This window comes from Pavona decussata, unplaced genomic scaffold (assembly GCF_977016875.1).
Source record: "Pavona decussata unplaced genomic scaffold, jaPavDecu1.1 SCAFFOLD_84, whole genome shotgun sequence".
Taxonomy (NCBI): Eukaryota; Metazoa; Cnidaria; class Anthozoa; order Scleractinia; family Agariciidae; genus Pavona; species Pavona decussata.
In genome coordinates, this window is record NW_028145502.1 from 4,212,588 (window position 1) to 4,228,946 (window position 16,359).

At 40.4% G+C, this 16,359-nt stretch overlaps 1 protein-coding gene across 1 annotated transcript; it reads right to left on the reverse strand.

Moving 5' to 3' along the window:
- Window positions 1–743: 743 nt before the first annotated feature.
- Window positions 744–13,214, reverse strand: LOC146475569 (uncharacterized). The gene is made up of 9 exons (XM_085115949.1): window positions 13,008–13,214; window positions 11,794–12,123; window positions 10,739–11,023; window positions 9,993–10,097; window positions 8,478–8,865; window positions 5,728–6,131; window positions 5,128–5,271; window positions 2,293–2,612; window positions 744–1,550 (listed from the first exon to the last, which is right to left on the reverse strand). The coding sequence occupies exons 1-9, from the start codon at window positions 13,081–13,083 to the stop codon at window positions 1,443–1,445; spliced, it is 2,160 nt and encodes a 719-aa protein (XP_084972075.1). The 5' UTR covers window positions 13,084–13,214; the 3' UTR covers window positions 744–1,442.
- Window positions 13,215–16,359: the final 3,145 nt, after the last annotated feature.

The window sequence follows — 16,359 nt, forward strand, 5'->3', positions numbered from 1 at the left end:
TTAGCGCTAAACCCGGGTTATAAAATGCCTTGACAACCTTTAGGTTTTAATCCCTCTTAACCAAAGGTTAGCGCTAACCATACTTAGAGCAACTCATCCCAGAACTTCAAATTATCGTGGTGTACTGTAATAAATTATAGACAGCAAATATAAAACCGCAGTAAAAAAGACGAAAACCAAAAAATTTGGATATATAGCTGAAACAATATGTATCAGGCAATTTGTATACGTGTAGTGTTTCCGTTTATATACCCAACTTGTTTGTTTTCGTCTTTTTTTTTTTACTGTCGTTAGGATCAACATTACCGTCTATAATTGATTATCTGAAGTATTTTACTGATCAAGGTCTGTAAAAAATCCGGCCTGATCTTTCAAGGTCTCTCAACGTCTTGTCACTGTCGTTTTTGCCAAATTTAGAATTTTTCACTGTAATACTTAATGTTTCTTTTCGAGAAACGTGACCTGCAAAACATCCTTTTAGCCATGTTAATCGGTTTTCACAACATCATTACCCGTGAAAATGGGAATCGAAAGTTTGATCCCAACCTTTACCCTACAACCCATCCTTGAAGAGTGAGAAAAAAATAAGAAAAGAAACGATGCAGGGAAAAGACTGGGAAATTGACGAAGGAAAAATACCTCAGGGACGGAGGGAGGGGGTGAACTCCAGGCCAAAAATAGCCTCCCTTTTAGGTGTTTCGACACATGTATCAAAACATGAAACAAACGCGACGAATTCCCATTAAAGCCGGAGCAATTAACAATTTTATTCAGGAAATAAAATCTTTGTAATATACAGGGTATAAACTCTTCTTTTAAGCCAAGATTGAATTATCATAAAATGTAACTTTTTTTAGTCCACAAAGGTGCAAAACTGATCAAAGCTATATACAGTACTTTATATGAACAACATTTCCAAACTCCAATTTTGTGGAAGTATTCCTTTTTTCTTTAATATATCATAAATTTATACGTGCGTTGCGAACACAGACGCAAGCACAAACGAACGCAAGTGTGAACTGCCCCTTGAGTTTATTAACTTCCATTGAATTCCATAATTAACTCTATGGAATTAATTTGACCTTAAATCTAAGGCTGTGATGTCAAATCGCATGTGTAAACCAGCTGAGATTTTGGTGCCATATCTTTGTACGTTTTCTGAGAAATCCTGTAAATTTGCACCAAATTTCACATATGTTCAATCGCAGCGACAAATGGCGCTGAAACGGCGCTAGGTTACACCATGACGCGATTTAAAACCACAACTTGAACGCGACTAAAAGTACACAAAAATTGCATGCAGAGTGTAACCAGGCCTTAGTATCGTTAGTCTCCCTCGCAGCTGTTCTGTGTCTCGTCACGCAATGCTCCTCTTAAGTTAAGCTCGGGAAGAGCGTTGCGTGACGAGACACAGAACGGCTGTGATGGTGACTATAGTGTCGTCAGTTCTGAGGTGGATAGTGATGGCTAACTTTAGCCTCGTCGCCCACGATCGTTACTCCGCCATGTTGTTCAACCTCCACTTTGGTCACGTAAACGACTAAAGGTTGCTGCAACAGAGGAAAACATGTTGCTTAGTAGAAACAAAGAGCAAGAAAAAACGAACAAACAAACAAAGAAGGAGAGGTGCTGTCGGTATAGCCTAAGACCGATGACGGTGGCGAAGTGGTGAGAGCACCCGCCTCATTTCTTTGCATGCACTATTTATTGGATAATTTGACTTTTTTGAAAAATGTCTATACTGACATCGTAAAATATCGAAAACTAACTAAGATTTCGTTTGGAAAGAGGGGATAGTTGCTAAAGAAAATGTTGTGCTGTGTCAGTGGACCACAAAAAGATGCAAAAGCTGACGTTTGAAGCGGTAGCCTTCGCCAAAGCATATATCTCTGCTCTGACACAAGGCTAACCCTTGAAACGTCAGCTTTTGCTTTTCTTCACGTCGACCCTTGTTTATCAAGTCAGCCGGTAAAATCAAGCATACGATTCTCTTTGAGTGCGTGCAGATTACTAAACTGAGGCTTCGTCATCTGGGTGTGATTATAAAACTACACATACACTGAAGAAGAAAGACCGTGCCTTCCGTAATATTGGAAAAATATACTTCCCTGACCGTAAAATCAGCCTTGCTTTTCTTTAGATTATTTGTTATATTAATATATAGAAGGTACGTTGACCCTCTATTAAGCAAAGGAGCCCTGGGGAATTGTGGGTAAGGCTGTAAGGGGTGAGGGAAAGGGAGGGGATCAGAGGGCATGTGTCAAGATTTTACTTTGTCAATAAGTTTCTCACCTTGACAGATGAATCCTTGCGATCTGCGTTTTCCACTGAAGGTTCAGCACAACCCACTTGCTGATTCAAATCAGGCGACTGGTCGTTCAATTGTGAGTCTGCGCGCATGAGTTCTGTGTGGTCAGTGACATGAGAATCGTCACGTATGTCTTGATCTTCCATTTCCTCTCTTGACATGCGCGGTGGATCTGCTGGTGTTGAGGAGCGCTTCTTCCACCAACGATGAAATAGAAATATGGCGACCAGCAGCAAGATGATAGTAATTAACAGTATCACCACAAGTGGAGTGCTTGAATCAGAAGCCTTGCTCTTGCGCTCTCCTTGAACAGAAAGGGAGGAGAGTAGGTCATGAGTGCCATGTGCCATAAAAAATGGTGAACTGTAGTTTTGCGATTTTAAAGAACTTCTTCACAATCCACAAAAAACAGATTTCATGGAGTTGGGAAAAAGCGGAAAATTGCTGTGGTGAAGCGTATCAAATAGCACAAAATGATGACATTACTATAGTACTGTCCGTATGTGTCCGTTTTCGTTTCGAAATGGAGATTTTTAAAATCTCGTTTTCAACAAATGATATGTAAAACTAAAGTTAAGAACCATGCGTTATCCAGTGAGGGACAGACATACTCGGCTCGGAAACAAAGACATCCGAGTTCTCCCGAGTACGAGTTCGGATGTTGTACCACTGAACCACAGGAGACTCGTGAGAGCTAGGCTCTCACAAAGTTTTCAGTACAGTTTTTCGCCCACCACATCCAGTCATTTGCTATTTTCTCGACTTTTTCCACTGTTTTTACATTATAACTTATTGTCTCATCTTATCTCGAGCGTTTTGTATCGTTTACGTGTGGACGGAAGGCCGAAGCATATACAAATTTTCGTTTTGTCCGTTTCCCATCAACACGCAAAAGAAAAATTTCCCATTCGAAATTCTCTACTTCGAACAGGGCTCTGAGCGTTTTATCGTTTTTGTTTGCATACATGCTAACAGAAGACGTCGTCGTATAAAAAAGTCTCCTTTTTAACTCGTGAATGCGCGCATGCGCAATGAACGAGTTATAGCGATGGTGCGGTTTCACTTGGTTGGTTGGTTCAGTTGTTAACTTTCGGGCATGCGCAGTGAATGAGTTTTAAATTAAATCAGTGGAAAAACACGCGAAAATTTTTTGTTCACGGCGCATCAGGATATTCTTATTCAATCTATATAGAATAATTTGACAATCATTTTAGTGTAAGAATGGAGATTTTTCGTTGAATCTGAGCAAAGTTATTGTTTTTTTTTCGTTTTTCCACAAAGTGCGATGTTTTTTAAGAATTTAAAAATAATTTAATTTAAATAATTGAATTTAAAAATTCAATTAGTGAAGTGTCGGCATGAACTTTGGACCACAAAAAAACACGTGAAAATGTTTTAATCGGCGCATCAGAATAATCTTTTTTCGTTTCTCCACAAAGTTCGGTGTCTTAAATTCAATTGGTGAAGTGTCGGCATGAACCTTGAATAAAAAAAGCACGTGAATTTTTTTTTTAATCGGCTCATCACAATAACCTTATTCAATGAGTAGGGAATAAGTTTACAATCATTTTTATAGTACAAGAATGGTTATTTCTCGTAACATGATCGGGCAAAGATATAATTTCTTTTAGCTTTAAGTGAAGTGTCCGTAGCCGTCTTAATTTCAATTACTGATGTGTCATTTGCATTCACGAGTTGGCTCACAGGAGCCTTTGATTCATATAAAAACTATCAAAAACGCGGAAACGTATAGACTGGGCCTGTAAGCTTAAACACCCTCAGACTTCAGAGGATAAGTAGTATGTTCGCAAAAGCCCTCCGTTCAACGTAACTTAACTTCGAGGAACGAGTAGTTCCTCAGGGACGGTCGTTCAAAAGCAGCTAATCCATGATTAAAAATTAACCGAGGTTCTTATCTCGATCATTATTATTTTTTTAAAAAGTTAATTTTAAGCTAGTGATAACTTAAAGTCTGAATCAAAAATGAGTAACAAAAGAAACATATTTTTGAAGCATCGTTATTAAAGAAATAAAAAACGCGCCGAGTGCATTGTTGAGTTATATAAGCACGCGGGAATTTTTAAGAACACGAGAGAAGTGCAGAGAGGCACGAGCCGTAGGCGAGTGCCTCTCTGTACTTCTCGAGTGTTCTTAAAAATTCCCAAGTGCTTATATAACTCAACAATGAACGAGGAACAAGTTTTTTATTTCTTTTATAAAATATAAACAATCGCAACTCCTCAGACAAGTGCGAATTTTAATGAATCAACATCAAGTTTCTCCTTACACGAGATAACGCGTAATTTAATAGCGCGCGCTCTTGCCGATCACGACACGATCACGACAGGGCACGCGATAGCGCGCGCAATCAAGTAAAAAGTCAAACTGTTTTAGTTTTTCGTCACATCGTAAGCAATTCAAGAAGTTAACTCCAAGTCAAGTTTAAGTTTTAAGGTGTTGAGAGACAAGTTGAAGTTAATTAAAAGTCTGGAAACATCAGTACAAGAGACTGTTTTTTGTGAATCGCTGGAGTGACAGCGCATTATGTCTCTGAATTTCTCAGATTTTTCACAGGCAAAAAATCTGACGTGTGCTCCGTGCATATGTACAATTATAATGCACGCACCATACGTATGCTTCGTGCATTGTGGAGTTATAAAGAACTCAGTTTGACCAATCACAGTGCTTGCTTGACCCTGGCTATTTTATAATAGTTAGTAATTAAACTCGAATAAAAGGTCACGTTTACGTAGGGTTAGCGTAATCGGGCTTTGAGCAACTGGGCCCTAGCTGATGAGTAGTACGTGAATACAAGTTACCTTGGAAAATTATGTTCTCGCATGTTTTCCCATTTTCTTCCAGCTTGAACCCCTGTTTACAAAAGCATGTCCGCTTTGCAAGAAGCGGCAAATGCAAACACAAGTATTCACAATCACCATTGTTGTTATGACACGGATTTGGCCCTACAGAAAAAATATTAACTTTTACTTTTAAAAAATAAAACAAACCAAAACAACAACAACAAAAAAAGGAATATTTGGAGACGAGTGTCAGAATGAAGTTGAAGTGCCAATGTCAGTGTTCTCGCTCCAGAATGGTGAGCATCCTACCATGACGTAACAAAATGGCGATAAATTGAAGCGGGGTCAACGTTCAGAGTGCTAAGATTTTTTCCGATTGGAGGAGAACGTGTCACGTGCCATGGGTTTAACTCACCAACTCCCTAGGGCGAACAAAACTCACTAATTCCCTAGGGAAAGAGACAACTTGAACTTTCGACTCACACGTGATCAAATCGTGCACTTTGAAACCGTGTCAACGAAATAACATTTTGTAATTGGGAGGTATAAAAAAACACTTAATGAAAACTGCTCCAGGACTAAGATGTGTGTTTTTTCAGTTCTGAGTGACTTTCCTACCTGGCTGTCCCACTCGTGGATGAAGAATCTTTAATCCCATTGGTTTGTGTAAACCATCAACAATCACCTCCTCCCCACCCCCGTCAATTTTGCTGACGCGCAAGATGGCGTTCTTTGCCCAGTCACTCCAATAAAGAAAGCCTTCATGTACATCCAAACTGAAAGGATGATAACCCTTGCGGTAAAATATGACTGTACGGTTTAATCCGTCCAGCGAGACAGCTTCTATAACCCCGTATTTATTGGCGTCGGTGCCTGCCCAGTACAGCATTTCGTCCGACTCGTCGAGTGCAAGGGCGTTTGGGAACTGGATTCCATTCTCTATCAGCGCAGTTCTTTCAGCGCCGTCCAGTCTCGCTCGCTCAATTTTTGGCGTTGGACCCCAGTCTGTCCAGTATACATAGCTGTTTTAAAAACAATACAAGTAAAACCAAAACCATGGAAATTAGTCGGGAAAATTACAGTAGTAAATCCAGTAACATAACAGCATTTGTGATAGAACCCCAGTAGATTTATGCCAATATGTAATGACTTCGACAATGAGAAAACGGCTCCTACTTCTACAGTGAACTCTCTCAAAGCGACCACTTCGTAAACAACCGTTTTGTTTCTCAGTTAAATACTGTTTCAAGAGCTCTCTCGTAAGCAACCACCACTCAAATTTCCAAGGGACCGCGACCACTTTTTAGGCCAGAAATTTGACATATTCTTTTGTTTTCTGTTTCCGGTAAGCGACCACCCAACATATTCGCGTATGATCTGAGTAAATAATTACTCAGAAGTAACAAAAGTTCAATTTTTAATGACGCTACCCCGGACAACTGACAGTTTACAGACAGAGAAGATTACTATAATTAGATCTGTAGGTAAATGGGAGTTGTTACAGTGATCTGTTCCAAAATGTTACACAAAGTTTCGTCAGAAGAATGAATAGATGTGAAAAAATCAAATAAATTAGTTTCTATTTGCCTAATTTTAGCTGCTAGGGTAATATTTTTAGGTAATTAATTTATCAGTCCAGCATTAGGCTTATTTTATTGATCTTTCCCGTAAGCGACCACCTCCCGTAAGCGACCACTTTGTCGTGCACCAAGGGTAGTCGCTTACGAGAGAGTTGACTGTAGTTAAGTTTGACAAGACACTCACTGGTAGCTAGCCTGCGAGCAAGCTCTCTTGGGGGTGGGGGGCGGGATGGAGAAAGAGGTGCAAGGAAATCGGAAGGATCTCAATTTTGCAGCCGGGTCTCCGAGAACGAGGACGCAATTCTCAATATGTGGTTTCATTGGAACACTCAACTCGTGTGAAATTTGTGATGTTGTGAACGAGTAGCAAAGCAGACGTGAGAGTGCCAGATCAAAAGAAAATCATTGCGCTTCTAAAGAACGTTGCCCTAAAAAACTGGCAGTTCGCTGCTAACGCCGTACCGAAGCACTCGGAATTGAGTCAATATATTCAGAAAGCTTTAATTTGTGGCGTAAGCTGAAAGATGTTCATATCAGTTTTCGGCTGAGCCAAACACCAAACAAAAGCTTAAATTTGGCCGACCTTGACTCTCCATCAGAAATATCGGCAATCGAAGCGGCAGGCATCCCCATTCTTCTTGCTTCTGCGATCAAGTAATCGATAATGATACTTTGCAATGGGCAAATCTCGTAGGTAAAACTGCAAGAACATCGCTACTTTGAAGTAAAGCATTCGCAGCTTGTCTTTGCTTGGGTTTTAATTCCAGAGAAAACCTAAGTTGTTTAGAGAAATTCTCGCAACCTTCACAGATAGAAACTCCGCCACCATTTTTGCGTTGTCAACACGACGCACGCGAAGAGCAATGACGCAAGCACCAAATTCAATATCCACCAATCAGCATTTTGCGTTGAAAAATTCAACGCAGAAATGAAAATACATGAGACATCGTTGCAAGCTCTCTCCTCTTTCTCCCTCCCACCCCCCACCCCCAAGAGAGCTTGCTCGCAGGCTAATTGGTAGCAGTCTAGAGCCCCTTTCTGGAAGTGGGCAACAACACGAGAAGAGACTGGGGAAGAGAAGCCTCGCTTCTTTGCCTCGCACGTTTGACTGGACCATTTCCGATTTGTTGTGAACCTCATTATCAAAGGGAGGCTGAGTGCAAAGTTTTTATTATGAATATTAATAATTCATTCATATGCAAACATTACTAATTTTAATATCAAAAACTTTGCACTTAGCCTCGTTTCCACGATGAGGTTCCGGCACAGCAACTCGGAAATGGCCTATTAAGAAGCAGCTTGCTATCAAACTGCAGCAAATATTAGGAGGATCTCGACAAATAATAGCTACTACAGCCATAGTCTTGGATCGGTGTGTGAAATTGGCTTTTAAAGGGAACCTCTGCTCCGAAAACAAATTTACGGTAAATTGTTGGAAATAGTGTCTAAATTCTAAATTTAGTTTTAAAAGTAGAAATAACATTCAATTGTGCTTAGAATTAGATATGATTTTCGCTTTTAAATTTCCCGGGCGCCGCCATTTTGGATTATATGACGTCATTGCGTTGCCGCTATTGTTAGTAAGGAGAAGTTCTTTTGTGTGAAACAATAGAGCAATGCAATTACGTCATGAAATCCAAGAAGGCCGCGTGCTAAAATCATATCATTCTAATTTTAAGCACACTTTACCGTCCATTTGTTTTCGGGGCAGAGGTTCCCTTTAATTATGTTGCAGTCTGCAGATAGCATGCATCTGGAGCCAAACTGCCACACATCCCTCTGTCTTACCCCTCAGACTGACTCGAGACGATTGATCTTGGGGAATCCAGTTTTTCGTAAACCAGCTTAACTTTCCTGCCATTTCTTAGATCACCTAAGTAAACCGCATCATGCTTAGCATCTGTCCAGAATAAGGTATGGTCCAACCAACTAACAACAAGACCCTCTACCGAGCTGTCGGTATCAAGGCGAAACGGCATGTCTTCACTGACGCCATTATGCAAGGAAAACCGGTTTATCCCGTTTTTGCTTGTCCAGTAAATAACGTTAGGGTCCAAACCAAAGTCCAGTGATACGACATTCTTGGCTTTGAATCGCCTCACATACGACGTGTTGGAAAGGTCAACTGCGTACAATCCATTGCGTGTTCCAAACACTAACACAAGTGGACCTGAAACTGAATCAGTACAGGCAATGGATTTATCAGCGTTGTTCTGGTCAGTACCACGATGGGAAACACTGGACATTTTAAATTAAAATTTGGTGGCACAAAGAGAAAAGCAACTGATAAAAAGATGAAAGTGAGAAGTGATCATCGCAGTGAATTTTCCAATTTATGCAATTGGAAATTGGAAGCCTGAAAAAAATTCAGGCTTCAACGGGATTCGAACCCGTGACCTCCGCGTTACCGGTGCGATGCTCTACCAACTGAGCTATGAAGCCACACATTGGGAGCAAGTTCATATATGAATTATTTCATATACTTTACATCGTTTCACTCCTCTCACGGGAAAATGGGAACCTACAATTGACCTTGCTCCCAATGTGTGGCTTCATAGCTCAGTTGGTAGAGCATCGCACCGGTAACGCGGAGGTCACGGGTTCGAATCCCGTTGAAGCCTGAATTTTTTTCAGGCTTCCAATTTCCAATTGCATAAATTGGAAAATTCACTGCGATGATCACTTCTCACTTTCATCTATATCCGCAGTTCATATATGAATTATTTCATATACTTTACATTGATAAAAAGATGTTGGGTTTTTGCAAATAGTTATTCAGACTAATTGCCACCAATAACAACTCAAAGTCCATAGGAGTTAGTTATATTCTATCGCATAAGGCTAAGGGCCTCTTCAAATAAATCCGGCAGTCGGGACGAATTTTGTCTTCTGTTCATATGACAAATTTCAGCCCGTTACGACGTTTGGCCTTCCCTTCCTTTGAAAGTTTGTCGAGATCTCGGAAACCGGTTGCTGAGAAAGGCCTCATCTGAGACTTACGCAACGCTGAAGAACTGATCTCTTTTGTTTTCAGAGAAGCAAATACATCGTTGAAAGTGTGAAAAAAATGTCAGCTGGCATTTTCGCAAAGCCCACGACAGCTGGTAAATTCGGAGAATAAAATTCAGTTTCCTAAAATTAAAAAAAAAGGAACATTTCAAACTGTTTTAGATTACACAATTTTGCATTTGAAAAGGCAAAAAAAAAAAAACAAAAAACAAAACAAAACAAAACAGGTAACCAAATGTTTTAAAACTACTTTGCCCAATGTTGTTTGGGTGCCCCTGATGTAATTGTACTTACCACGGTAAGGTGATGCGTTACTTTTCGATCTATTCCTGCATTTGCCTGACGACTCCCTGGTGGAAAGACTTTGACTCTCATTACAAACATCAGTGGAGATGTTCTCTGAAAACAAAAGACACAATACTTACAAGCGGCTCGCGTGCAAAGCATCTTGTTTTTTTGTTTTTTTCTTGTTTGGTATTCCACTTTAGAGCAAGGTATGGGGCAAATTTTGTCTTGAAGTATGAAAACTAAGTGCTTGAAATTATCGTTACGTGAGATTTGTTAAAACTAAATCCTCCCGAGGATTGGAACTAGGTTACACGTTTTCCCACGCTTGGTACCGTTTGCTCTTTTTGCACGCATGGCACCGGTTACACGTTTTCCCGCGTTTGGCACCGGTTACTTGTTTTCGCGCGCTTAGCAGCAGTTACATGTTTTCCCGCGCTTGGAACCGGTTGCATCCTGTGCTTGACATCAGTCGCCTGTTTCTTTTGCTTGGCGCTGGTTACATGTTTTCCCGCGCTTTATTGGTCCGCTATCTCTCGGTCGTGTTTTCCCACGCTTGGCATCGGTTACACGTTTTCTCTGGCATGCTTGGTACCGGTCGGAAATAGATTTTTTACGAGTTCTGATTAGACTATTACATTAACTTACATTACATAACATTACTGTCCAGGAAAATTTTGTTCTGGTTCTAAGATAGTCAACAGAAAACAAAATGCTGTTTCTGCCTGAGGAGAAAACTAATAAAATTTACACACCTCGAACTTCAAGTGTCATGACCAGTCCCTCTCGGCGTGTCGCCATGTTCTCTGCAACACACTGATACTTGCCCGAGTCACTTCTACGCAGGCGCCGAATGACTAAATCATTTTTGTATGTTACCTGCACGCGTTTGCCACGCCTAGGGATCAGTGGCTCACCATTTTTGTACCACGTGACAATAGGTGGTGGGGAACCGCTTGGAGGCTTGCACCGAAGTACGACAGTAGTGTTTAGAGACGCTACGTGTTTTAACTGCACCTTTCCAAAGTTGCGACGAAGAACTACAAAAAGATTAAGCAGAAATTTATGAGGCCTTGTCATTGCAATGGCTTACACAAGCTCGGGGGATTATCGGCAATGGCGCTCAGCTTCTGTAAGTAACTAGAAGGGGGGGGGGGGGGGGGCTCTTACTTTGACTGGAATCCAGGTAGTTTGGTAATGTTCGGTGTTATGCCACGCATGGTAGTTCTAATTTATGATTCTGCAGATAAAACCTTTAAGCGTGACCACTGAAATGAAAGCTATTGACCATCAAATCTTAGTGTGGCGCTGTTTATTATGCCGTGCAAAGTATAGCTTACATAGCGAGCATCTCCGAAGAGTTTTGTTCGTTTTTCGCTTTTTTACCGCGCGGAAGTTGGGATGAGAGCGAAAAAACGAAGAACGCCCTCCGTTTTCTCATTCTCTTCCCTACTTGCTCGCGGTGCACAAAATGCACAAAGGCCCCACGGAAACGTTTGCTATGCAGGCTATGCAAAGTACAGTGGACACCTCTGCGGACACCTCTCTTTAACGGAAACCCCTATAATACGGACGGGAGCTAAATCCCCGGCAATTTTTTTTTAAAGGACACTAACTCGCGGTTCTGAGGGTGTCCGTAATAAAGGGAGTTGACTGTACTCGTAACTGTCTTTTTTTGTTTGACCATTCAATCTAAAGCTAATTGAGCAGTACTATTCTGTATTGTTGTTTGTTCTTATGATATTTTTGAAACAAAATTTCTTATCTCTTAGCAAGAGAATATGATTTTCTCTTGATCTTAGTTACTTACAAGCTTTCTCGACGATAATCTCCCTACTTCGGTTAGCAATTGTCCCCCAGACCTTACACTGGCAAGTCATAGATCTGATATCCTCTGGAAAATCCGAGAAGGTAATAACCTTTGTCTGCTTTCTTGTCCAACACTTCCTACAATCTCTCCCGCAAACTCTGGTACTTCCTTCATCAAATTTCTTGCCATTACATTTAATCTGCATCTTGCAGACGTTCGTAGCTACCCATGTCAGATTGGCAGGTTGATTGCGTGACACGTAGTGCTTATGCTGAGGAGCTTGAAGGAACTTTGGAGGTTGCGTGACACGTCTCCTTGGAGCAGTATTTACTATAAATTGATGATATAGGCTTAAGTTACTGGACGTGCACAAGATAGAAGACAAGCGATCAAACACTGTTTGTACCACACCAAGCGAATAGGCCATTTCCGAGTTGCTGTGAACCTCATTTTTAGAGGCTAAATGCAAAGTTATTCATATGAAAATTAGTTTCTTTGCATATGAATGAAAACTAATTCTCATAATAAAAACTTTGCACTTAGCCTCGCTTTCAAAATGAGGTTCAAAGCACTCGGAAATGGCCTATTTGCGCGAATTACCATATTTACTTTACGTGACCGCGAGTCACTTTATGTCGCGCAAACTTTTCCGGGAGGACGCACACACTTCGAAAAATTTGGAGCAACGTGCGAGGCATCAGTTTGAGCACGAAGATTGCGATGATTTTCTGAAAATTAATTTCAATTACTTGCCTTTGATATAAAATCGTTATACTTTCGTTAAGGAAGGCACTACGATTTTCGAAAAACGAAACTTTCAGGCTGTTAAATATCTCAGGAAGGCACAAGCGAAGCACATTCTTTGACCACCTGTCAATTCGTTTCAAGCAATTATTCCTTAAACATATTAATATTCCCGCAAATAAGCTCTAATATGATTTTCATTTGGTTTGTCAAACCCATTACAGTACCTAACAGAAGTAAAATAAACATTAGCCCCGAAATCTTGAAGATTAGCCCAAATTCACGTGGAATGGCGGCAACATGCTTGACGAAACCAAACGAGAAATGTAATCCATCAGGAAATTTAAAATAACTAGGATATGAATATTTAATATTTACCTCAAGTGCGCACAGAATCGTAAGTATTTTACACGTACTAACTTACTTATAGATCAACACGATTATCATTAAATAGCTTTATAAACGTTTACCTGACTGAAAGCAGTAAATCATAATCACGAGAAAAGTGAATATACTGAACAGATGGAAGGCAAGTTTTGTCGGCATGTTGCAGTGCACAGATCTCGCTGGCTCGTGACTGCCTCGCAGGGCTGCAAACTTTGGGACTCGTCAGAAAACAAAAACCTTCTACATTCTAGATCTGTGGAAGTGTAAACATTCAATATCACTTGACTGCAGTGCCGTGAATGACAAATGTTTTTCAAATGCTATGATTTAGTTAAAACGTTCGATCAAGCGTGGCGTGCGAAAGGAATGCGCCGGGGATTCCCCGCTTTTATACATCGAAAGGACTGAATTTGATGATAAAGCATCAAATTACTTACTAATTCAGCTTTACAATATTTACTTTCGCCCGAAAATTCGCGGGAAGAGTGAGCACGAAATTCAAAGCGCGAATGGCAAGGCCACGCCCGCGTCTTCTCGCGGGTTCGCCGCTCGCGCGCGTACTTCGCCCCTCGAATATCGTGCGTGATTTTACCCGTGGATTTTCGAGCGAAAGAGAGACTGCTGGCAGTCTATCTAATGACGTTTTCTGCAGATTGGAAACACAACAACATTACTTCGGCGTATTTTGGGTAACAAGGTTTTCGAAACAGACTTCATTTAGGCAGCCTTAACTGTCGATGGGACGATTTTTCCCGCTTCTGAATACGGGGAACGATTCCAACAGGATCGGTTTGTGTCTGACAAATGTCGAATTTAAAAAGCCTTAATCACGAATCAAGGAAAATAAATGATTTCAATCATGCATCACGTAAACAACATAGAGAGGCTTATATAATTGATGGGAACAGGAACGCATTGTGGTTTCCCACCCCAGACCATTTCCTCTACAGAGGCTCCTTCAGACAAAAGGAGCGAAAAGTCGGAAATGAGAAGAAAAAGTGGTGTTCCCTGAGCTCCTCATCATTCCACTCGCTCCAGTCCCTTATTTGTCTCTTCAGTAAAAACCAGTAACTAACTGTGTTTGCCAAGGGCCACCGCGACAAAATAAAAGTACCGGATCCTGTAATGAAGGAACTAATCAGCAAAAAAATTGTAGAACAAATAACGTAAAAAAGAGCAAGGCTGATTTCACGGTCAGGGAAGTATATTTTTCCAATATTTCGAAAGGCACGGCCTTTCTTCTTCAGGGTATGGCGTAGATCATTTTGGATGCGGGGTGGAATGCGGGGGATTCCCCGTAAGGACTGATGATTTAGAAACAAATTTACCGACTACTTCACGGTGGTCATCTTACGAATCAAACATTATGTTCACGACAGAATTACCAAAACAAACAGATGTTATGACGGTCAAGAGATGCTTTGTAAGGTAAAAACTGTTTATTGGGTTTACAAAGTTATTCTGGATTAAAGAAACATCAAACACAGAACGCGATTGTCCTGTCTCGTGACTCGTGACATTCCTGCGGTCCAGAAATGGGGTCTGATGTTAATAAGCAGCATCACAGAAAAATATTGCTAGTAAGGATTTTATCCAGACTCTTAAGTCAGTTAGAACCACCTTGTACAACATAATGAACGACAAATATAGACGGCACACTGATCCTAGCGGCGGAGGTGGCGAAAAATATACAAAATGACTAGAACAACTGAAATATATTACGAATGTTACGCATTGTTACGCAATTTAAATTTCAAACCTTTTATTGTAACGATCCTTTTATGTTTCTCACTTGTTTTCCTTTCAGCTCCCGAGGAACGTTTGTGTTGGTCTTATTAGTGTTGTAATATGCCTTAATCTTGTTAATTTTCGAACATTCGGGAGCCGAATTTCGCGAGTATTAATTTTCGCGATTGCAAGAAAAATAGGGCAAAAGTGCACTAAATTTCGCGGTTTTGTCAGTGTTTTATTTTCTTAAACCCTGAGCTGACGGCACTTGTCACAAAAACAAGACCGGAAAATGTTTTCAAGGGCAGATAGTTACAGTTTTAATTCAGAACAATTCACCGCAAGGCCCGGTTAACTAAGAAGATTTAAAATTCTTATTGTTTTATTATATAATATGGTATTAATTAAATTATCGTAAATTAGTAAGAATAAGGGATTTCAGTTGTTTTAGCCATTTGTTTCATTTTCGCCACCACTTTGGGTTACTGTATCCACCTCTCTATCATAATCGAAAACAAAGAAACAAAGAAACAAACAAAACAAATGACAAAATGCCTAATTATACTGACTTACCTTAAATTTTTTTGAATCTCATCCACTCTGATGCCTTTTTTAAAAGTTTCTGCCTTCAGCTGATAACTTACCAAAATAAATAAATAAATAAAATAAATAAAAAGTCTTTATTTCTTCACAAGATAAAAAATACATATCTTATGTCACAATTGAGTATTTGAGTAAAAAAGTACCTACATAGCCAAATTGTATTTAAAAATTAGGCAATTAACGTAAGAGTTCTTGAATCTATCTGTATTAACTTTCGGATACTGACTTGTTTGATTCCTTAAATTGTAAGTCGATACTTTCTTCTTGGATAATAGTCCCCTTAGAGGGTGTCTGTCTATGCCAGATACCTTACTAAATACTTTTCTATCCTGCTTTTCTAGAAGGTTCTTGATAGAGAAAAGATTTAGATGTATATTTACGTTTGGAACATCTATCTAGAAAACACTGCATAGCTGTCAGCTCCGCCTCAGAAGCACGATATGCTTCCGTTTTGACGGGGGCCATATAAGGGCTAGAATGCGACCAGTCTCTCTTTTGCTCGAAAATCCTCGGGAAAGTAAGCACGAAATTCGAAGCACGATTGGTAAAGCCGCTCCCGCGTCTCCTCGCATGTTCGTCGCTCGCGCGCGCGACTCTCCCCTCGAATACCGTGCTTGATTTTTCCCGCGGATTTTCGAGCGAAACAGAGACTGCTGGCAATCTATGTAACGACGTTTTCCGCAGTTTGGAAATACAACAACATTACTTCGACGTATTTTTATGCTTTGGGTAACAAGGTTTTCGAAACAGACTTCGTTTAGGCAGCCTTCTAATTGTCGATGGGATGATTTTTCCCGCTTTTGAATACGGGGCACGATTCCAACAGGATCGGTTTGTGTTTGACAAATGTCGAATTTTAAAAGCCTTAATCACGCATCAAGGCATGCATGATTTCAATCATGCATCACGTAAACAACGTAGAGAGGCTTATGTAATAGATGGGAACAGGAGCGCATGGTGGTTTCTTACCTCAGACTATTTCCTCTACAGAGGCTCCTTCAGACAAAAAGAGCGAAAAGTCGGAAATGAGAAGAAAAAGTGGCGTTCCCTGCACTCCTCATCATTCCACTCTCTTCAGTCCCTTATTTGTCTCGCCCGAGCATG